General features: G+C 34.5%; 1 protein-coding gene across 3 annotated transcripts in view; it reads left to right on the forward strand.

The window, feature by feature from the left end:
- Positions 1 to 25,021, forward strand: part of ITGB3BP (integrin subunit beta 3 binding protein) — a 90,601-nt gene that overhangs the window by 10,704 nt on the left and 54,876 nt on the right. For all 3 annotated transcript variants that reach the window (XM_073788937.1, XM_019919666.3, XM_019919665.3), the window contains exon 2: positions 10,607 to 10,649. In XM_073788937.1, the coding sequence (XP_073645038.1) occupies positions 10,607 to 10,649 (43 nt within the window). The remainder of the gene's footprint in view (positions 1 to 10,606; positions 10,650 to 25,021) is intronic.

The following is a 25,021-nucleotide window of genomic DNA, read 5'->3' on the forward strand; positions in this document are numbered from 1 at the left end:
TGGCAGATAACATCTTAATCAATGATCAAAATACATATCACTGATATTGTGAGAAACCAACATCATGTGCCTCAAGTTATCATGCTCTCAAAAGGATACAGCATCATTTTTGTAATACTTATGGCAAAAAACCCACATAGCCTCATCATGAGAAAATGTCAGATAAACCCAAATTGACAGATATTTCTACAAAGATAACTAGCCTGTGCTCTTGAAAAATGTCAAGGTCAAACAAAAGAAAGGTTGAGGAGGAGCTGTTCTAGGTAAGGGAGACTAAAGAGATGGGACAATAAAATGCAATGAGTGATCCAGGATTGGATCCTAGACTTGGCGGCAGGGGTGGGGGGATTGGCTATAAGGGGCATTTTTGGAGCAAGTTGTAAAATTTGAATATGGTCTCTTGATAGTAGTATTGTATCAATGATAAATTTCCTGATTTCGATCAATATGCAGAAATCAGTTGCATTTCTTTAGTAACCAACTACCAGAAAAACAAATTAAGAAAACAATTTTCTTTACAATTGCATCAAAAAAGAATAACATTCCTAGGAATAAATTTAACCAAGGAGGCAAAAGATCTGTACACTGAAGACTATAAGACATTGATAAAAGAAAATGAAGAAGACAGAAATAAACACAAAGATATTCCATTTTTATGGATTGGAAGGATTAACATTGTTAAAATGTCCATACTACCCAAAGCAGTCTATAGATTCAATGCAGTCCTTATCAAAATTCCAACAGTATTTTTCACAGAAATAGAACAAACAATCCTAAAATTTGTATGAAACCACAAAAGACCCTGAATAGCCAAAGCAGTCTTGAGAAAGAGCAAAGCAAAGTTTGAAAGCATCGTGCTGATTTCACACTATATTACAAAGTATAAAAAATCAAAACAGTATGGTATTCACATAAAAACAGGCACATAGATTAATGGAACAGAATAGTGACTCCAAAAATAAACCCACACATATTTGTCAATTAATTTACAACAAAGGAGCCAAGAATATACAATACAATATGAAGGACAGTCTCTTCAATAAATGGTGTTGGGAAAACTGACAGGCCAATGTAAAAGAATGAAACTGGACCCCTATCTTACACCATACACAAAAAATCAACTCAAAATGGATTAAAGACTTGAAGGTAATACCTAAGATCATAAACCTCTTGAAGAAAACATAAGCCATAAGCTCCTTAACACTGGTCTTGGCAATGATTTTTTGGATCTGACATCAAAAGCAAAGGCCATAGCAGCAAAAATAAGTGGGACTACATCAAAGCAAAAAGCTTCTGCACAGCAAAGGAAATCAACAAAATGAAAAGGCAGTCTACAGAATGGGAGAAAGTAATTGCAAATCGTGTATCTGATAAGGGATTAATACACAAAGAACTCATACAACTCAATAGCAAAAAAAAACCCCAAACAATCCAATTTAAAAACTGGGCAGAGCTGCTTGTAAATTTTGGAGATTAATCCTTTGTCAATTTAATCTGCAAAATTTACAAGCAGCTCATGCAGCTCAATATCAAAAAAACAAACAACCCAATCCAAAAATGGGCAGAAGACCTAAATAGACAGTTCTCCAAAGAGGATATACAGATTGCCAACAAACACATGAAAGAATGCTCAACATCATTAATCATTAGAGAAATGCAAATCAAAACTACAGTGAGATATCATCTCACACCAGTCAGAATGGCCATCATCAAAAAATCTACAAACAATAAATGCTGGCGAGGGTGTGGAAAGGGAACCCTCTTGCACTGTTGGTGGGAGTGTAAATTGATACAGCCACTGTGGAGAACAGTATGGAGGTTTCTTAAAAAACTAAAAATAGAGCTACCATACGACCCAGCAATCCCACTACTGGGCATATACCCTGAGAAAACCGTAATTCAAAAACAGTCATGTACCACAATGTTCATTGCAGCTCTATTTACAATAATCAGGACATGGAAGCAACCTAAGTGTCCATAGACAGATGAATGGATAAAGAAGATGTGGCACATATATATAGTGGAATATTACTCAGCCATAAAAAGAAATGAAATTGAGTTATTTGTAGTGAGGTGGATGGAGCTAGAGTCTGTCATACAAAGTGAAGTAAGTCAGAAAGAGAAAAACAAATACCGTATGGTAACGCATATATATGGAATCTAAAAAAAAAAAATAGTCATGAAGAACCTAGGGGCAAGACGGGAAAAAAGACGCAGAGAGTGGCATGGACATATATACACTACCAAATGTAAAATAGCTGGTGGAAAGCAGCCACATAGCACAGGGAGATCAGCTCGGTGCTTTGTGACCACCTAGAGGGGTAGGATAGGGAGGGTGGGAGGGAGGGAGATGCAAGAGGGAAGAGATATGAGGATATATGTATATGTATAGCTGATTCAGTTTGTTATAAAGCAGAGACTAACACACCATTGTAAAGCAATTATACTCCAATAAAAGTGTTAAAAAACCCCAAAAAACTGGGCAGAGGACCTGAATAGACATTTTTTCCAGAGAAGACATACAGATGGCTAACAGGTACGTGAAAAGGTGCTCAACGTCACTAATCAGCAAGGAAATGCAAATCAAAACCACAATGAGATGTCACCTCACACCTGTTAGAATGGCTCTTATCAAAAAAACAAGAGATAGCAAGTTCTGGTAAGGATATGGAGAAAGGGGAAGCCTGTGCAGTGTTGGTGGGAATGTAAACGGGTGCAGCCACTATGGAAAACAATAAGGAGGTTCCTCAAAATACAGAACTTCTATATGATCCAGAAACTCCACTTCTGGGTATTTATCTGAAGGAAATCAAAACATTAACAAAAGATACATGCACTCCCATGTTCATTACAGTATTATTTACAATAGCCAAATATCCACCAATGGATGAATGGATAAAGAAATATATATATATATATGTATACATACATATGGAATATTATTCAGCTATAACAAAGAAGAAAATCCTTCCATTTGCAATATGGATGGACCTTGAGGGTATTATGCTAAATGAAATAAGTCAGAAAGAAAAAGGTGAATACCATATGATCTCACTTATATTTGGAATCTTTAAAAAGAACAAACTCATAGAAAAGGAGATCAGACTTGTGTTTACCAGTGATGGGGGATAGGGAAGGAGGAATTAGAGGAAGGTGGCCAAAAGGTACAAACTTCTAGTTATGTAATAAATTAAGTCCTGGGGATGTAATGTACAGCAGGGTTACTATAGTTAATAATACTATATTGTATGTTTGAAAGTTGCTAAGAGATTAGATCTCAAAAGTTCTTATCACAAGAGAAAGAATCATAACTATGTGTGGTGATTGATGGATTTTACCTAGACTTACTATGATGATCATTTCACAATATATACATATATTGAATCATGTAGTACATCTGAAATTAATATTATATTTCAAAAACTTTTCCTGATTTTGATGATTGTATTGTGATTATGTAAGAGAATATCCTTGTTCTTAGAAAAACACACAAATATTTGTGGATAAAGGTATACAGTGTCTCCAACTTATTTTCAATGGATCATAAAAAAGATTTTGCATTGTATATGTATGTGTGTGTGTATGTTTCTATAGAGAATGATAGAGCAACTGGGACAAAATGTAAACAGGTATTAAGTCTGGGTAAAGGTTATCAAAAACTGTTATTCCTAGAATATTTTTTAACTTTAAAAATATGTAAAAATTAAAAGTTCCCCCAAAATACCCATCAAATTGTTTTAAAAAATGCTAATGGATGGATTAAACAGTAAATTACACACAATTAAAGAAAGAATTACACAACTAAAGATAGACCTGAAGAAATTGCCTGACAGCATAGAGATCAATGATAAGAAATAGATGTTTAGAGATGTGGAAAATGGAATAGAAAATCTAAAATTTCTTCTAGAGGGAGTCTCAGAAAGGTAGAATCAAGGAGAGCCAATATTTGGAGAAATTATGGCTTAGATTTTTCCAGAACTGATAAAACACAAATCCATATAAGAGACTGCCTTAGAGATAAGACAGTGTTAATATGACATCCTTTGGGAACTTGCATTTAAAGCACCTTAAATAGAATTGAAGGATTATAAAAAACGTAAGGAATTAAATATGTTCTTGAATTTAAGAGTTCAAGTTCTTGAATTCAAGAGTTCAAATATGTTCTTGAATTTAAGACTGATGTTTTAAGTAAAAAAAAATTAAATTGATTATTAATTTATATAATATAACACCTTTGTGCCAATCACTGTGTCGGGCTTTGGGGATTCAAATATGAACAGATGTTACACTCTCTAGTTTGCATTTTAGTGGGAGAGATAGTTCAACAAGTATTTTTAGAACTAATAATTTACCAGTTAACAGACAAGATGCTAATGATATAAATACATTAGTCTAGGGAGGAAATATACTATTGCAACTTGATAAGTTTAATGAGAAGAACATGTACAAGTATTATAGGTGTGGAATGGAAAAACCCTTAGTGCAATCTGGACAGTGTCAGGGAAAAATTAAATATGACTCTGCTGGAATCTCAGAGAAAAGGTCGACATCAGTGTTAGTTTATTATTGTTAATTTTTATGTTGTAAAATATTATACATACAAAAAGGTATATAAAATATCACCAGTCTACCACATTTAATTCTGATAAACCTGTTTAGCCCCTTTTAATAGAATCTTTTAAAAGACTTATTCATGTCCTTTATATATGTATGTGTGATGATACACATATGTATATGTTTCTCACAGAAGGTAATAGTAATGAATGTTTTATTAATGTTCATTTTTGAGAGTACCCATTTAAGAATGAAATGATCTTATGGCATTTCTCATTTTATTCAACCCAAAGAACATCTCACCTCCATCCATATATCTTCTGGGTTCAGTATTCCCAAATATATCCCTTTAGGTCTGTAAAAATTCTTTAGCTAATTCTTTATTAATCTTTTGATAAAGCAACTTTTGACACCATAAACGTGTTGCCCAATAACTGGTTAAGGTTTTGGCTAGTTTTATCATGAAGAATAACAAGATTAATCTTTTATTTAGTTGCTTTCACGTGGTGACCATATTTCTCCATGCAGTGGAGTAATAATCCCACTTACCCATGCTGTGTTAGTGAATTATTATGTGACCTCTGTCAGTGTTGAACACAAAAAAGCATAGGCTTGAATGAAAGGGAGAATGCAAAAGGATATAGGAGATTCTTCTCCCTTCTTTGCTCATTCCCATACATGGAATGGAAAATGTATCATTTTAGATTTCTCAATTTGTACCTAAAGAGTCACATGGGATGTGAATTTGGCCATTGCCTTTCATCAAAGGATTTCTAAGCATCTCATAAGCATATTCCATAATCCTCTAAAAACTGTTTGTGTAGTTGTAGCTGGCAATATTATTATCTCCATTATAGAGAGAAGTAAATGGAAGCACTGATATACTAAGTGATATTTTTATCTTCCATTCAGAAATTTACCACTGGTTTACAGGCCAGTATTATTTATCACCTTTATGAAGCTTAGTGAGATTATGTGATTTGCCCAACCTTAGGGGAAGATTTTGGCATAACATCAAGGCTCCTGAGTCTTATATGCCTTACTAATTTTATCTCCTCCCCACACACATACACTCTTACCCTCAGCTCTATTGAAAATCATATTTAATCCAATGTTTTAAAAGTCCTGTAAGGGATGAGGTATTACTATTAGTCATGATTGTGGTTACTTATGTGGGAGAAAGGAGGGGTGAACAAGATGGGACAAATGGAAGGTTTTGGGGGAGAGCTGGCAAACTTCTATTTCTTGATCCTGGGTGATGGTTACAAGGGTGGTTGCCGTATAATAATCCATTAAGCAATATATTTTTTAATATAAAAAAAAAAAGTCCTCTAAGGGAACCTCAAATCATGTTGCTTCATGAGTCTTGGAGGTGTCATTCCTGGTTCTTAATTAGGAATCAAATGATAGTTTATTTTTTGTAAAATAGTTTTTTTAATATTGTAACTGCTGTTATTAATGTTACATACTAAAACTCATGCACTTGTTCTGTTCTGATGAGTTAGAGAATCCTATTCAGGATACTACCATGTGGTAAGCTAAATAAAATAGTGGAAGATGGTCTTAGAGAGTAATATGGCTAATTCTACATGGTTACTTTCTTTTCTTTTCCTGTTGATATAAAACTACATATCTTTATCTTTCTTAAATTCTCACTAGCAATAATGCTGGTAGCAACCAGAATTTTGATCCCAGTGAAGCTAAACCTAGTACACCTAAGTGTACTAGGGGTACTGTAGTATTCAAATTGTGGGCACTGGTGTAAATTTGGGTTAAGTTGAAAGTGAGAAGTAACCTGTAGAGCAGCGGTCCCCAACCTTTTTGGCACCAGGAACCGGTTTCGTGGAAGACAGTTTTTCCACGGACCAGGGTGAGGGTGTGTGTGGGGGGATATGATGGTTCAGGCAGTAATGCAAGCGATGGGAAGCGGCAGATGAAGCTTCACTCACTTGCCCGCCACTGCCCACTTGTGCAGCCCAGTTCCTAACAGGCCTCAGACTGGTACCGGTCCATGGCCTGGGGGTTGGAGACCCCTGCCATAGAGATTATAAGGTTACCCATAAGAGGGAGGTAATTAGGTTATAATAGGTAGGTGCCCATTTAAAATTTATTTATTTATTTTTAATTGTGAAATATACATAGCATAAAATTTACCATTTTAAAGTATACAGTTCTGTGGCACTTAAGTTCAGGTAACCCTTGAGTAAATTGGGGATTTACTCTAGTTATAGTCCACCTATAACTTTACAGTCAGCATTCTGTATCCCTGGTACCGCATCCACGGATCCAACCAACTGCAGGTTGTGTAGTACTGTAGTATGTATTTCTTGAAAAAAAAAAACTCGAGAATAGGTGGACCCTTGCAGTTCAAATTCGTGTTGTTCAAGGGTCAACTGTACATTCACATCGTTGTACAACAATTACCATCGTCCAACTCCAAAACTTTTTTCATCTTGCAAAACTGAAACTTCCTATCCATTGAACAGTAACTCCCTATTCACCCCTCCTCCTAGCCCCTGGCAACTATCTTTCTATTTTCTTTTCTATAATATATATATACTTTTAATTTTTATTGGAGTATAGTTGCTTTACAATGTGTTAGTTTATACTGTACAGCAAAGTGAATCAGCTATACGTATACATATATCCCCTCTTTTTTGGATTTCCTTCTCATTTAGGTCACCACAGAGCACTGAGTTCCCTGTGCTATACAGTAGGTTCTCATTAGTTATCTATTTTATACATAGTATCAGTAATGTATATATGTCAGTCCCAATCTCCCAATTCATTCCACCACCCCCCCCCCGCTTCCCCCTTGGTATCCATACATAAATGTCTGTGTCTCTATTTCTGCTTTGTAAATAAGATCGTCTATACCAGTTTATTCAGATTCCATGTATACGCGTTAATATACAATATTTGTTTTTCCCTTTCTGACTTACTTCACTCTGTATGACAGTCCCTAGGTCCATCCATGTCTCTACAAATGACCCAATTTCGTTCCTTTTATGGCTGAGTAATATTCCACTGTATATGTGTACCACATCTTCTTTATCCATTCCTTTGTTGATGGACAGGTTGCTTCCATGTCCTGGCTATTGTAAATAGTACTGCAATGAACACTGGGGTGCATGACTGCTTTAAGCACCTCATTTGAGTGGAATTATATAGTATTTGTCCTTTTTTGCTTGGCTTATTTCACTTAGCATAATGTCTTCAAGGTTTATCCATGTTGTAGCATGTGGACTTTCTTTCCTTTGAAGGCTGAATAATATTCTCTTGTATGTGTATATACCAAATTTATTACTTATTCCTCTGTCCACAGACACTTGCATTGCTTTCACCTTTTGGCTATTGTGAATACTGCTGTTATGAACATGGGTGTACAAATATCTGTTTGTGTCCCTACTTTCAGTTCTTTTGGGTATATATATATTCATAAGCGGGATTACTGGATTATATGTTCATTCTAGGTTTAATTTTTTGAGGAACTGCCAAACTATTTCCATAGCAGCTGTACCATTTTACAGTCCCACAGGACAAGAGTTCCAGTTTCTCTATCCTGGCCAACACTTATTTTCTGGATTTTTTGATAGTAGCCATCCTGATGGTTGTAAAGTGGTATCTTGTGGTTCTGATTTGTGTGTCTGTGGTTCTGATTTGCATTTCCCTAATACTAGCGATGTTGAGCATCGTTTCTTGTGTTTACCAGCCATTTGTATATCTTCTTTGGAGAACTGTCAATTTGAGTTCTTTGCCTATTTGGGGGTGCCCATTTTTTTAAAATCAAGGTAGTAACCACAAGAGCTGCTATTACTTTACAGAACTACCAGAGATATATCACTTTTAATTGCTAACTAATACTGGTAGCAAATAAGTAAGAACTTTAGGAAAATATTTGTCCCACATATCTAATCAAGTTTTGCCTGTCCTTCCTTTGTGTGTTTCATCCGTCTCTTTCTCTCTGTTTCTGTTAACATCATCCTAATCCACTTAGCATCATCTATGCTACAGTTGTTTGTGAGTTTTTTAAAAAGGGTAAAAGCATTTAGTAGGTGCTTAATTTAATAACTGATATCTTGACACTGGGCCCAGTTCTACCAGAATGGTAAGAATAGATGGTCATAAATTTCTAGTAGGTTTGTTTTTCTTTACCTCTTTAGCTCCTCCCCCTCAATTCAACAAGGATTTATTATGAACAGGGTGTAAAATCTGAGTTTCTCTCACTCAAACTGTGTGATAGGGGGCAAATCACACTAAACTCTTCTCTATTGGATGACCTAAGTAATCTCTTAGGTTTCTCCTAGTCTTGTCTAGTAAATGTCTTTATGATTCTTGTAACTATTACCAGCTTTTGGATATTAGATGCCTGAATTATCTGAGAACCACATTACCCACAATAAATCATGTTTTTAGATTCTCACTAAACTGTTAGAGTGAGAGATAACAGTCTAACTCAGATCACTTTCTTATTTACTTTTACATATCTCCTTGGGCTTCTTAGATCAACCTAGGACCTAAACTGGAAACCTTTTAAATACAAATATTTAGTTTCTCTACGAATTAGCCATCACTAATAAAGCAAGAATATTTTGAATGGTTAATATCGGGGGTGGGGGTTATTTACTTCTAAAAAGTAGTATTGCATCTTAACAGCATTTAAAAACAAAGGCTGAAAAATGCTGTACTGTGTACTTTTAGTTTTTGATTTCTACTTTTGAAGTTTTATAAATACAAAAAACATCTCACACACCTGAATAGGGTAATATATATTCCAAAGCTAAATATAGTACTTTTTTTGATTAGCTGCCATTTTTGTTCATAACCTCTGTTCTCTTCTTGCTTCATTGAGAATTCACATTAAATTGATTTCAAGTGGACTTCTAAAAGATATGAGTAATTCTTTAAACCAATTTAGTTAATTTTAAGAAATAATGTTATGTGATAGGCTAATGTAGATATAATAGCAAAATTAAGTGAACTATTTTAGATAGATTAAATTTTTGTATTTAATATTTATTGCTGAGTAATTTTTATAAATTGTCCATCTCTTCTATTCCTGCTTCTGTCACTTGTTTGAAAGTCAGTAGTCACTTATTTATGTATAGTCATTTTCTAGGATCTATAAATTTTGTTTTGTTTTTTGTAGTACAACCTTTATAATAAAATTTGTTTGCTTTATGCTCAAATTTTCTAATATTTTAAATAACTTAATTTCTTTTTCTCAGAGATCGAGAAAGTACTTTTAACGTTGCATTTGTCACTGGGAAAACTAGTTTTAATTTATATTGACCTTTTTCTCCTTTGAGCATTTAGTCTGTGTTCAATAAAATGTTGATGACTGCTCTTTAGACGACAGCTGTACGAAATAAAGTATTATAAATATTCAGCTTTCCTTTCTAAGCATTGTCACCAACAGCTGGGCATCCAGTTTAGCAGAACAGATTTTGCACAGAGAGAGCCTGGCATGTTCCTGAATCAGTTTAGTGAAGGAGACAAAAAATAGTTTCTTATGGATTGGGGACTTATAAAGACATAGAGCATCTGTTCCTCAGTTAAGTCATAGTCTGGTAGCACTGAATCATGTTTAAAGCTAGAATAAGGTGCAAAACTTTTTCACCTTGCTCATACTTTTATTTTAATAGCTAGTGTATTATTTCTGCAAATAATATACTTTCAACATCTCCATTGAAGGTATGTAAATTATTTTCCTTTTATGTATAATTTTTGTTAGTGGTATTTTAAAACACACAAATATATTAATTTTTTACTAAGATTATTTTATAATATAACTTTAGTGTTTGAATTGTATAATGGTGCATATATATAAAACTACATATATAAAAATCCATCTAAATATTTAATTATGATTTCATCTTGATATATGCTATCAAAAAATCAGTTTCATCATTGTGAAAATTGCTTTCTTCATAGGTATTCTACTTTAGTTGGTGAAAGTAACTTAGAATCTTTGTTTATATAGATTACTCTTAAATACTTGGCTACTTAAAGCATATTAAATCTAAGATGTCTTTAACTATTTTGTTTGCAGTGTTAAAAGATCACTGAAATTGGATGATCTGTTAAAACCAAATGTAAGTATTTACTTATGAGTTTGTAATTGCATAATAAGATTGTGTTTTTAATTTTTTGACAGCTAATTTACCCTTATACTAAATGTAAAAAGTATCAAAAAAACCCACTGTGACATAATTGTTATTGGTACACCATTTTCTACATATAAAATTTGTAATCTAATATATGGAAATTCCTGGCCAGCTTGAGGTTTTTATTTAAAGGGCAAATTATTTGAAGCCTTAATGAAATAATTTAGTAGAAATTAATTCACTATTTGTAGAAAAAAAATGCTCTGCCACTTAAATGCAGATAAATAAAGATGGAACAGTGGCAGTGCTTTAATCTGCATTCTCTAATCTGCTAAAATGAAATAAAAGCATTAACAACATTTTTATATCAAAAAGGTAATTACCCCCTCAGCTACGCTGGCATGAATAAACAATTAAATACTAACACTGTAATAAATTTCACTGTGGTTGTCACAACAAGAATAAAATTGTACTGTTGCTATTACTTTTTGTAAATCTCATCATAGCACATTACCAATACCAGCATATCATGACATATGCTAGTTTATTATCTTTTCATTACCAATATTGGATCTAGATACAGACACTAATACTGGGATACTTATGGCCTTAGTAATCTTAAATGCAAGTAAATTGGTGAGAAAGTAAATTAAAACAAATAGCTAGTCAGTAAATGGGATCCTATGTGAGAATGCCATTTCAAGAAATGGGTTTTATATGGAATTTCTCTTCAGAAGACTCACTGGTATTTAACAATTTACCATTTTTAAAAATTCCTAGATGCTTTTTTTAAAAATTTAAACAAAGGTGGCAGAATACTGCAATGCCACTAAAAAAATCATTAGCAGTGTAATTAGCAATTTAGAACACTATTATCCAACTTGTTCTGTACAGAATGCAGCTGTGACTGTAATTTTGCATCTGTTTCTTTGGTCAGAATGGTATTTTGGTAGATGAGTAGTCCAGCTTGAAATGAAATACTGTTCTTTCCTGCCCCAAAACTGTTCTTTGGGAGGTGGTAACATCATTTGAATGGAAGAGAATGGCCATTTAGGAATTCATCCTTTTCATAAAGTACAGTTGTCGTCATGGCAAGCTTTCTATCCATTTTTTCTCCAGATTAGGATGTGTCAAGGTAGCCAGTGACACAGCTAATATCCTGTATTAGAAAAATACATTGTTATGTTTGGCCCAATTCTGTACCTTTAAACCAGTTGACTTAGCTTGGTACCACATGGCCACCAACTGCTAAATGCAGGTTCCTAGCATCCTAGCCTGGGCCTTCAACATTTCTGTTTTCTAACCTATTTCTAATATTTATTATTATTTCTGATATTTTCAGCTTTTGTATCTTGCCTCATAATTTGTTTGCAGCTCTTAGATCTGACAGCTTTGGCTCTGGTGCTAAATCTAGGCTTCTCTCTTTAGCTACATTTATGCTTCTATCCATTCCCAGTAACAGCTAAGCCCTGAAGCAGCCTGGTTCCCAAGAATCTGCCTACATGCCAGTGATCCCACTGAGGCTGCCTTAGTCCGTACAAAGGAAAATTACCTATAACTCTAAGAGCACCTAATTGCTGTGAAGCTATAGAGGAACTAGTAGTAACTTTGTGGTCATTTTGCCTTACCCATATGATGCTGAAGGAAGAAGGCTCTGGTGTCCAAGGAAAGGAGATGGCTTTTATATGCCAGTTGGTTGAAGTGGAGCCTGTTCATTCTAAACAACTGGTGTTTTCTCTCCCAGCAATAATTAGAACTACCAAATACCAGTGTTCCCAATGTGGCTACAGACCTTCATGGAGATTAATGCTCCATGATGTTAGGGCAAGTCTGCAAAAGTAATTTTCCTTATGATTCCCCTAATAGGGAAAACAGGGGTATGGATCATTCCCTGTTATCTTCCTTTAATATATATAGAGTATATACTATGAGTACCACTACTTGCTGAACCTCTCAAATTGTTGGGGGGTAATGAGTGATGAAGGTTTTGATTTATCATTACCTGCAATATTGGGGTTGCTGAAGTTATTGCCCTCCAAGCACTGTTTCTAGATGAATTTTCAGAAACAAAGTTGAATTATTTATTACAAACTGTTGCCAATGGCAGTCCAGATGAATTTATAGGGACAGCTGGCTACCTGGTTATATACCTAGCCAGCTTGACCTAATCTCTTTCAGGCTACTTCAGAGAAGGAATGGGAGAAGCAGATGCTGCAGATTGGGAAGGGAAGGAGCATATTTCCTACCAAGGCCAACTCAATAGGCATGCTGCTAGAATGAATGCAGTGCAAGTTTGGGGGAGGTTTGCTGATTTGGACATACATACCCAGTCGAAATTATTCCCTTACCGTTAGTAGGATAGTTCTAAGTCTGATTATTCCCATGGCCTAACCTTATCTCTCTGAGATAAGGCTTTTACTGACTCCTGAAATTAGAAAGAACTTGGGACTTCAGGGCATTAGGAAATATTATAGCTCATATTCTGTAGGCTTACTTATTGATTTGGCTCATCTGCTCCTTTTTCTCCCCCTCCCTCCCTCTTCTTCCCTTGCTTCCTTACCTTTTTATTATGGAAACTTTCAAACATACACAAAAGTAGAGACAATAATACAGTGAACTACCATGTAACCATCACCCAGCTTCAAAAATTATTAACATTTTGCTTCATCTATTTATATATATATATGTACACATATATTAATGTATATATGTGTGTATGTATCTGTATTTTTTTTCCTGGAATTTAGCAAATCCCAGACATGTTATTTCATCAGAATATTCTTCAGTATGCATTTCTAACAGATAATGACTTCTTTCATAACTATAGAGCCATTATCATACCTTACAAAATAAGAAGTAATTCCTTAATAAAATCTTTTTAAAATTATTATTTATTTATTTGGTTGTGCCAGGTCTTAGTTGTGGCTCATGGGCTCCTTAGTTGCAGTGCATGGGCTCCTTAGTTGTGGCATGCAAACTCTTAGTTGCGACATACGTGTGGGATCTAGTTCCCCGGCCAGGATCGAACCCGGGCCCCCTGCATTGGGAGCACAGAGTCTTTACCACTGCACCACCAGGGAAGTCCCAATAATATCTTTCACCCAGTTTATATTCACATTTCTATAGTTGCTTCAAAATGTCCTTTTACAGTTGGCTTATTAAAATCAGGATCCAAACAAGGTTTACACATTGTAGTGGTTCTTAAGAACCTTGAGAGTTTTTTTTCCCCCAACTCCTTTTAAATCTTTTAAAATCTCACTCTTTTTCTTGTAATTTATTTTTTGGAAAAAACTGAAATATTTTTTCCGTATTTCACATTCTAGATTTGGTTGATTGTTTTCTTGTGGTGTCCTTTAAGTGATTTCTCTAATCTTCATATTTCCTATAAAACTCATAGTTAAAACTAGAGGCTTGGTTAGATTGTGGTTCATATTTTGATAAGAATGCCTCATAGGTAGTCTGTGTAGTTCCTGTCTCATCACCTCAGGAGGCACAAAATGGTCTTGGTTTTACCAGCCTGATCCACCCATAATAAAATTCTCCGTCAATCTTTCTCCTAATTTTTTTTAAATGCCTTGATGATTATTTTATAGATTCCTTATTTCACTACAGTTATCAAATATTGATTCCTTTTTTTTTTACCTTTTGATTTTGGAGAATTTTGATTATGGAGAATGCACTGCCCATTACCCAGCTTCAGTAATTATCAACACAAGTCTAATCTTATTTCATTTATATTCCCACGCATACTTCAGTATCCCCCATACTAGATGATTTGAAGCAAATCTCAAACATCATCCATATCATCCTAAATACTTCAGTAATTATTTCTAAAAGATAGACTTTAAAAAAACTATAATAGTATTATCAGGGCTTCCCTGGTGGCGCAGTGGTTGAGAATCTGCCTGCCAATGCAGGGGACATGGGTTTGAGCCCTGGTCTGGGAAGATCCCACATGCCGCGGAGCAACTAGGCCCGTGAGCCACAACTACTGAGCCTGTGCATCTGGAGTTTGTGCTCCGCAACAAGAGAGGCCGCGACAGTGAGAGTCCTGCACACCGTGATGAAGAGTGGCCCCCGCTCGCCTCAACGAGAGAAAGCCCACACACGGAAACGAAGACCCAACACAGCCAAAAATAAATAAATAAATTTTTTTTTAAAAAAAGTATTATATCTCTCAGAATGAATTCCTTAATCATCAAATGGACATCTTTGTTCAAATTCCCAATTATCTCATACACTTTTTGACAGTTCAGTTCTCTTTTTTTAATTTTAGCGTTTTTTATTGAGATATAATTCATGTAATATAAAATTCATAATTTTAAAGTATACACCCGTGGTTTATTATATACTCATTACATTGTGCAGCCATCACCACTATCTGATTTTAGAACATTTCCATCACCCCAAAAAGAAATCCATACCTATTAGCAGTTAGTCTCAATTTCCTCCTCCCTACCCCCCCAGTCCCTGGCAACTAATAATTTACTTGCTGTCCTTATGGATTTGCCTATTCTGTACATATTATATAAATGGAATGGTACAATATGTGACTGACTTTCATTTAGCATAACATTTTCAGGGTTTATCCATGTTGTCACATGTAACAGTACTTTATTCCTTTTTATGGCTGAATCATATTCTTTTTATGGGTATATCACCTTCTGTTTATCCATTCCTCAGCTGAAGGACATTTGGGTTGTTTCCACTTTTTAACTATTATGAATAATGTTGTATATAACATTCTTGTACAATGTTTTGTATGAACATGTTTTCAGTTTTCTTGATTACATACCTAGGGGTGGAATTGGTGGGTCATACGGTAATTCTAACTTTTTGCAAAATTGCCAAACTCTTTTCTACAGCAGCTACACCATTTTACATTCCCACTATCAGTGTATGAGAGTTCCACTTTCTCCACATCCTCAACAACACTTGTTATTTTCTGAATTTTTGATTCTAGCCACCCTACTGGATGTGAAGTGCTATCTTATTGTGGTTTTAATTTGCATTTCCCTGATGATGTTGAACATCTTTCCATGTACTTATTGGCCATCTGTATATTTTTTTTGGAGAAATATCTGTTCACAACTTTTGCCCATATTTTAATTGGGTTGTCTTTTTACTGTTGAATTGTAAGAATTCTTTATACTGTTACCTTGTCAGATATATGTTTGCATATACTTTCATCAATTCTGTGTGTTGTCTTTTCACTTTCTTGATAGTATCCTTTGATACACAAAAGTCTTAAATTTTGATGAAGTCCAATTTACTTTTTCTTTGATTGCTTGTGCTTTTGGTGTCATATCTAAGAAACTGTTGTGCAGTCTATGGTAATGCAAACTTTCACTATGTTTCTTTCTAAGAGTTTTATAGTTTTAGCACTTACGTTACATTTAAGACCTTATTGAGTTCATTTTTGAACATGGTATGAGGTTAGGGGCATGTGGATAATCATTTGTCCTAGCATTGTTGAAAAGCTATTATTTCCCCCGTTGAATGGCCTTAGAACCCTTGTTGAAGATCAGTTGATTATAAATTCATGGATTTATTTCTGGACTGTCAAATCTATTCCATTTGGTTGTAGATCTGAACTTTTGCCACTACCATGCTGTGTTGATTACTATAAGTTTTCAAAAAGAAAGTTTTTAATTACTATAAATTTGAAATTAGGAAGTGTGAGTCCTCCAACTTTGTTCTTTTTCAAGATTGCTTCTGTTGTTCCATATGCCTTGCAATTCCTGGTGAATTTTAGGGTCACCTTCTCATTTCTGAAAAAGAAAAATTTATACTTTTGATAGGAATTACACTGAATCTGCCATTTTAAAATTAGTAATTCTTCTGAACCATGAACACAGGATCTATTTCTATTTATTTTGATTTTCTTTAATTTTTTTCAACAATGTTTTGTAGTTTTCAGTATACAAGTCTTATACTTTTGGGTTATATTTATTCCTCAGTGTTTTATTGTTTTTGGTGATAATGTAAATGGTTTTTTGTTTTTTTGTGTGTGGTACGTGGGCCTCTCACTCTTGTGGCCTCTCCCATTGCGGAGCACAAGCTCCGGACGCACAGGCTCAGCAGCTATGGCTCACGGGCCTAGCCGCTCCGCGGCATGTGGGATCTTCCCAGACCGGGGCACAAACCCGTGTCCCCTGCATTGGCAGGCGGACTCTCAACCACTGTGCCGCCAGGGAAGCCCTGTAAATGTTTTTATAATTTCCCTTTAGATCAGTCATTGCTAGTGTATAGATACACAGCTAATTTTTGTATATTGATCATGTATTGTGTAACTTTGCTGAACTCGTGTATTAGCTCTAATACTTTCTTATAGATTTTTTAGGGTATTCTATATATCAGATCATGTCATTTTTCTTTCCCATCGGATGCATTTTTTTCTTATTCTTGCTTATTGCCCTGGCTTGAACCTCCAGAACAATGTTGAGTAGAGTGGCAAGAACAGATATCATTGCCTTGTTCCTGATCTTAGGGGGAAAGCATCCAGTCTTTTACCATTAAATATGATGTTAGCTGTGAGTTTTTCCTAAATGCCCTCTGTCAGATTGAGACACTTCCCTTCTATTCCTAGTTTGATGATTATTTTTTATTATGAAAGAATTGTATTTTTGTCAAATGCTTTTTTGCATCTATTGAGATGATCGTGTGGGTTTTTTTCCTTTATTCTATTAATATGATGTATTATATTGATTGGTTTTTATATATTGAACCAACCTTGCTTTCACAGGATAAATCCCACTTGGTTGCAATATATAATTCTTATTTTTCTCTGGTTTCAGTTTGCAGGAATGTTGAGGATTTTTGCATCTGTATTCATAAGGGAGATTAGTCTGTAGTTTTCTTTTAAGGTGTTTGTCTGGTTCTGGTATCAGAGTAATGTGGTCTCATAGAATGCGTTAGGAAGTGTTCCCTGTTTTTGATAGAGTCTGAGAAGAATTGGTGTCAATTCTTCTTTAAATGTTGGTAGGATTCACCAGTGAAGCTCTCCAGTCCCACGCTTTTCTTTTTGACAAGTTTTCTGAATTGATCTAATCTCTTTACTTGCTATTGATGGATTCCAATTTTCCATTTCTTCATGATTCAGTCCTGGTAGGCTGTGTATTTTGGGGAATTTGTCCATTTCATCTAGATTATCTAATTTGTTGGTATACAGTTGTTCATAGTATCCCCTTATAATACCTTTTATCTCTCCAAGGTCAGCTGTAATATCCGCCCCCCATTCCTGATTTTAGTAATTTGATTCTCATTTCTTTCTTAGTCAGTCTAGATAAAGGTTTGTCAATTTTCTTTTCAAAGAAGCAACTTTTAGATTCATTGATCTTCTCTATTTTCTTATTTTACATTTCATTTGTTTTCTCTTTAATATTAGTATTTATTATTTCTTTTCTTCTGCTTCCTTTGGTTTTAGTTTGCTCTGGTTTCTTAAGGTGGAAGGATAAGTTATTGATTTGAGAGCTTTCTTCTTTCTTAATGTAAGTGTTTAACTTTCTCTCTGAGTACTGCTTTCTCTTCATCCCGTAAGTTTTTACATGTGTTGTGTTTCATTTTCATTCTCCTCAGAGTATTTCTAATTTCCCTTTTGATTGGTTATCTAGGAGTTTGTTAATTTCCATGTATTTTTGTATTTTCCAAATGTCCTTCTTTCTTTAATTTCTGATTTTATTCCATTGTGATTAGAAAACATTCTTTACATGATCCAAATCTTTTTAAATTTACTGAGATTTGTTTTATGGCCTAACATACCTTCTATCCTGGCTAATGTTACATATGTACTTGAAAAGAATGTGTATTCTGCTTTCGTTGGGTGGAGGGTTCGATAGATGTCTATTAGGTCTTATTGGTATATAGTGTTGTTCAAGTCTTCTGTTTCCTTGCTGATTTTCTGTCTAGTTGGTCTATCCATTGTTGAAAGTGGGACACTGAAGTTTCCAACTATTATGGTTGAATTTTCTATTTTTTCCCTCAATTCTGCCTGTTTTTGCTCCTTGTATTTTGGGGCTGTCTTGTTAGATGTGTATGTGTGTGTGTGTGTTTATAATTGTTATATCTTCTTTTTTTCAGTATCAGTAAGTCTTTATTCATTGTGTTTTCTTGGAGAAAAGAAGAGGAAGGGGAAAGGATCAGCATATAGCAGAAGTATATAGCAAAAGTATAGCAGAAAGGGAAGCAAGTATCCATTAAAACCATAAACACACACTGGTGATAGATTCACCAAAGCCCAAGGGAGCTCAGTCTTCTGTAGTTCAGGAATGAGAGGAGGGTATCAGGGAAAGAACAAACAGGTTCATGCTATCTTTCCCTCCTTATAAATTCAACAGTTAGCACAAAGCTTTGGTTTCTAGTGGTAAACATGGAGTTACATTTGTCCATCTCTTATTAAACATAAGTTTTGACTTAATTTTTTTGCATCTGCATAAAAGCTCCCGAGTGACTTGGATATATACATTCATCTTCCCTCTCTTGGTTTCCTACCCCATCTTTCTACATGAAAGCCCCCCATTGCTTCTCTCAATCTGTAATAGGAGATTAAGTAGGTTTGGTCCATCCATATGCCAGTGTAAGTGTTTTGCATGAATCTTATCAAGGAATAGTCTTGACTCACAAGGTTTGGCACAAGGGATGACATCTTCCTAACTTCTTCAGGTTTTTTTATACAAATCATTCAGGAGTTATGGAGACACTCAAGAATCTAATGAGTATGTCTGTGTAGTGTAGGAGTCAAGTTTTTAGGACAGAAGATCTGGTCTAAAATAGGAAATAGGGAAAGGAGAACAAAAAAAAAAAAGGATGATCTAAGTCTTTCCCTTTTTTTCAGCTTTATTGAGTTATAATTGACCAAAATATAAGATATTTAAAATGTACAATGTGATGATTTGATGTATATATTGTGAATACACACACACACACACACACACACACACACATCGTAAAAGGATTCCTCCCATCAAATTAATTAATGCATCCATCACTTCAAATTTTTCTTTTTTTCTTTTTCTTTTTTGGTGAGAACGTTTAAGTTCTACCCTTTTAGCAAATTTCAGTTACTGTATGATACAGTGTTATCAGTTATAGTCACCATGTTATACATTAGATTCTCAGATGTATTCATCTTATAACTGAAAGTTTGTACCCTTTATCAACCTCTTTTTATTTCCCCCATCCCCCAGCCACTAACAACCACTTTTTTACTCTCTATTTCTGTGAGTTGGACTTTATTTTTTTCCCCTATTAAGTGATACCATGCAGTGTTTGTCTTTCTGTCTCTGTCTTATTTCACTCAGCATAATGTCCTCCAGGTTCATCCATGTTGTCACTAATAACAGGATTTCCCACTTTAAGAAGAGTGGCCCTAAGATGATATTCCAGATCCCTTTGGCTGGTATACAGTCCTCTGAAAGATACTTTGTCTTTTTTGCTTTCAATACAAAAAGAAATTTGTAAACAATTAAAAACCCAGAAGAACATTTAGAAAGATCAATACATTGTATTTACATAGTCTGAGTGACCTAACGATCACCAAATCAGCAACTGTCCAGCTTTATAAATCTAAGACAAATAAAATGTTTAAATGGAAAATTAGCACATGAAAAAATGTTCAACATCATTAGTCATTGGAAATACAAATTAAAACCACAAAGGAATACCATTCCCACTCACTTGAATAGCTAAATAACAACAACAAAACAGAATGGCTTTAAAAATCAACCCTGGAATGTCTAAAACAACCTAAGGGTTGGTGAGGATGTGCAGCATTTGGAACTCTCATTTATTGATTGTAATTTAAAATGATACAAACACTTTAGAGAACTATTTAGCCTTTATTTTATATATAGAAAATAAATCTGTATCCATCCTATAGTCTGGCAATTCCATTCCTGGGCTTCCTAAATAAATAAAATCATATATCCACAAAAGACATATACAAAAATGTTCTTTAGCCCCTTAATTCGTAATAGCCCCAAACTGGAAATAACCCAAATGTCCTTCAACAGGAGATTAGAAAAACAAATTCTGGTACATTTATACAAAGGAATAGTAAAATTAAAAGGAACACAATCTTACCACTCACAACAACATAGATGATCTCAAAAACACATTGAAAAGAAGAAGCCAAACACAAGAGTTATGTATTTAATTTATATGAAGTTCAAGAATAGGCAAAAATAGCTATGGTTATAGGAATTAGAAAGTGGTTGCTTCTGGGCTGCAGAGTGGGAATTGAGTGGAAATGGGTACAAGGGAATCTTCTGGGATGACAGAAATGTTCTTCATCTTGGGTGGTGGTGGCATCAGTGTATATATACAGTTATCAGAACTCAGCAAGCCAGACAACTTAAGATCTGTGTATTTTATTGTAAGTAAATCATACTTCAATAAACAAAAATATATTTGAGGTAGGATTCACTTTCTATTCTGAAAAAATAGAAGGACATATGAAGGAATGATAATAGCCATGAAAATATATCTTTAAAAACTTATTGAAGACTACAGTGCAAGAGAGTAACAAAATGGTCATGTCTTTAATATTAAAATTAATATTTTAATGTCTTAAAATTGTGGAACAGTAGTGTGCACAAATAGAAACACCAGTGTATCAACTTTTTAGCCAATGTTTTATTTTTCCTGTTAAAATATTTTTATCAAAGTAAAATTTATAGATTGTGAAATTCACAGATCTTGAGTGTACAGTTCAATGAGTTTTAACAAATGTATATCCCTGGGTATCAAACACCCAATCAAGAAATAGAACATTGTCATCAGCACAGATCTAATATATTGGTTATATCCTTTCCCTGATGTCCCTGTAAGATCACGGGATAAGTGCAAAATGCTTTTGTTCTCTATAACTACCATTAGAAATAACAAAACCTAAATATTATTAGAGTCATTAAGGGTGATAATTGTGGCAACTGATAAAAAGTTAGTTGATATTTAGGACTCTTCTAGGAACCTTAGGCCCAAATCGTGACAAATCCCTGAGACAGCTAGTATTTAAAATTTTCTAATGTAAATTCTATAATAAGTACTAGTGATGTATAATACTGCCTTAGGTGAAACATTCCAATAACCTAATTAACCAGTATAAGATTATAAAGAATTGTCTCCCTTTAGCTACCCTAATTTTTCTTTTGCTTCTGGTTGTCCAAATACCTACAGTACCTGTATTTTTAAATATTTCAGTGTTAGCATAGTCTAGTAGTTCATAATAATAATAGCAGATCCATTATATCCCACATTTCATCCTGAAAGAACCCTTAGTTAGTACTTTCTAGACTATAATAGGTAAAAATATATAAAATACAGGTACCTTTTTGGTAGAATATGCTTTAAACAAGGTGATGAAGCAAGCTACAATTTGTGAAACATATTGAAGGAGAATGTCACATATATTTGAAATTTTGGAGAGAACATTGATTTCTTTTTTTCTGGGCAGAAAAATCAATGACCAAATTTTAGTTTTGCTAATGTACAAGGTTTGACCTTACAGAAAGTACAGTGGCATTTGGACTGATCCTAGACAGAATCTTTTTTTTTTTTTTAGTGTGGTATTAAATAATGTTGTCAATAAATATTACAAGCAGTTGTAAATTATTATAGAAAGTAGTTGTGACTTATCTGATTTCTATATCCTTATATTTTGTTTGCATCCTGAATTCTTTCCTTTCTCTAGCCAAATCTGTTCTTCTCACTTTTTCTTCCTCTATTTTTCTAAAGGACCTGGTAGGTAGCACTCATCATTGCTGAATGGAAAGAGTTCCAGACTTCTCAATTAGTAGCTCAGTCTTCTCTCAAATCCCAGTCTTCTTAACTCTTCCTTTTGTAGGAGACTAATAAGAAGACCAAGTCCTTCAACGTTTGGGCGTTGGCAGAATGGAAATTCTTAGGATTCTAGGATCACTTTTAAGCATCTTCAGAGTTTAAAAATTAGAGGACCTTGGTTAAACTTTGAGAGAAAAAGAACTTAAAGAAGTAAGACTATGCATTTGTGTGTATCAGTAGGCAGACATATAAAAATGCATTATTTACTGAAGAATATTTAGTGGGATAGTAGGAAAAGGTAGATTTTCTTTTTTCCCTCTAAGTACATTACGATTGTAGACATATATTTTCCTTTTTAATCAACACAGATAACCAAAAAAAAAAAAAGAAAGAAAGCAAAAGAGAAGACAGTATTTTTAAGGTGAGGGGGAAAAATTTATATATATATATATATATATATATATATATATACACACATATATATATATATACACACACACACACACACACACACACACACACGCGCGTGCGCACACACACACCAAGACTTATTTTACAAAAGCTAGAAAATTGTTTTCAAGGAGAAATGTATGATCTGCAGTTGCAATATTTAGATATTTGGCAATTGGAAAAATAATTTTTGGTGAAAATAGGAAAACAGATTGACATAAATGTACATTAGGGTAGTGACTTTCATTTCTTGTACATACACAGTGAAATATTTCTGGGCAATAAATTCTTAGAAAAGTGGGGTTGGATTGGATAAATGTCCAATAGTTTATGACTGAATACTTATAAGCAGCTGAAAACTCAAGATGGAGAGGTAATAATAACCACCTGTTAAAGAGACTTAAAACCCTTTCACCTTACAAAAAAGATTACTTTGAAGCTATAACTTGATATTGTAGTTTGATTTTTTTTAAATATTGGTTATATTTGTGGCTACTGTGGATACATAAAATAAAAAATATAATGCCTTTTTTCCCCCAATACAAAGAAGTATCTATCATTTAAAATCTTACCTGTAAAAAAAAAAAATTGATGCTATAGATTCTGGAACTAATACCAAGATTATTGAAAAAGGTGACATAGCCACTATTTCTGCCATGGTGTCTTGAAAATAAAGAATAGGTGACAATGGAGAATTATATAACTATTTCAAGTCAGCAGCCAAGCTAAAGTTTAATTCTACAGTGTTGGCAACATATCCTGAACCTTCAGACCTTTCCTTTATCCCTAAATCCACCCTGTGCTGTCTGTTTCACCTCTAGATTTCAGGTTTTTCATACCTTTTATTTTCAGTTATCTAAGCCTTACCCTTCCTCTTCACAAGAATCCTTCTGTGAGATTACTGCAGCCCACTTTGGTTTTCCCTCTTCTCTGAATTTCTGTAACAAGCATACTACCTTTAGCCCTGTCCTCTGCTGTTTATGAGGCCAGAGCAATTTGTTCTCTTCCTGTATACACATTAGTTAGCAAATGCTGGGTGATTAGTAAGCATTATAGAAAATACGTTTAAAAAGAATTCAGAAGAGCAAGCAATTAATAGTGTGATAATGGGTGTTTGGAGGAAGTGGATTATGAATGAGGCCCCAAACCAAAGAAAGACTAGCTGAGACCCAAATGTGCATAACCTAAGTGACTGGGACTAAAGGCGTCAGTTAATAATAGATGAATGAACCAGTGAACAAATGAGTATATTCTTTTTTTTTTTTTTTTTTTTTTTTTTTTGGGTATAAGGCCTCTCCCGTTGCGGAGCACAGGCTCTGAATGTGCAGGCTCAGTGGCCATGGCTCACGGGCCCAGCCGCTTCACGGCATGTGGGATCTTCCCGGACCGGGGCACGAACCCATGTCCCCTGCATCGGCAGGTGGACCCTCAACCACTGCGCCACCAGGGAAGCCCCAAATGAGTGTATTCTGAATAGAGTGGCCTGGCTAAGTTTACTGGGCTGTTTCTTTTAAATCATTCATTCATCATACATTTTTGAGTTCTATAGTACAAGGATGAAGTAATATGTATTTTCAGAAACTTAAATACTAATGGGGTATACAGAAATGTAATAAATTATTAGAATTTACTAACTCCAGTAAGAGGTATGAACAAGGTCTATGGGAACACAGAGGAGGAAGCTGCAGAGAGAATTGTGTAGAATAGATCAAATTCTCAAAGGCCTTAAATGCCATACTCAATTGTTTGAACATTCTTTTTGTTTTATCATTAAGATACTGTGTCAGAGCAACTTTGTGAAGGTTAAGGACACCACTAATCCTTCCTAGGGTTTCCCTGTGGGTCTTACTAAGAGACACTTCTGAGATTTTCTCTGGTCTAGGCCCATAATTATACTTCACGTTCAGCTAACAACAAATGTCAGGATGTAATTGGGAGAGTCAGCTATCTCTACTTGTTTGGAAATACCATCTCAGAATGTAGTAACCATTTAATGTTAAAATTTCATAAAATCAAATTGAGATGCCCTAATCAGTATGGAGACCAGGAAAATGTACATACCTTGAAATAACAGTGTTCACTTTGAAGATAATAATTGTGTATATTTAAAATCCGAAAAGAAAGATCAAGGA

The sequence above is a fragment of the Tursiops truncatus genome, chromosome 1 (assembly GCF_011762595.2).
Source record: "Tursiops truncatus isolate mTurTru1 chromosome 1, mTurTru1.mat.Y, whole genome shotgun sequence".
Classification (NCBI taxonomy): domain Eukaryota; kingdom Metazoa; phylum Chordata; class Mammalia; order Artiodactyla; family Delphinidae; genus Tursiops; species Tursiops truncatus.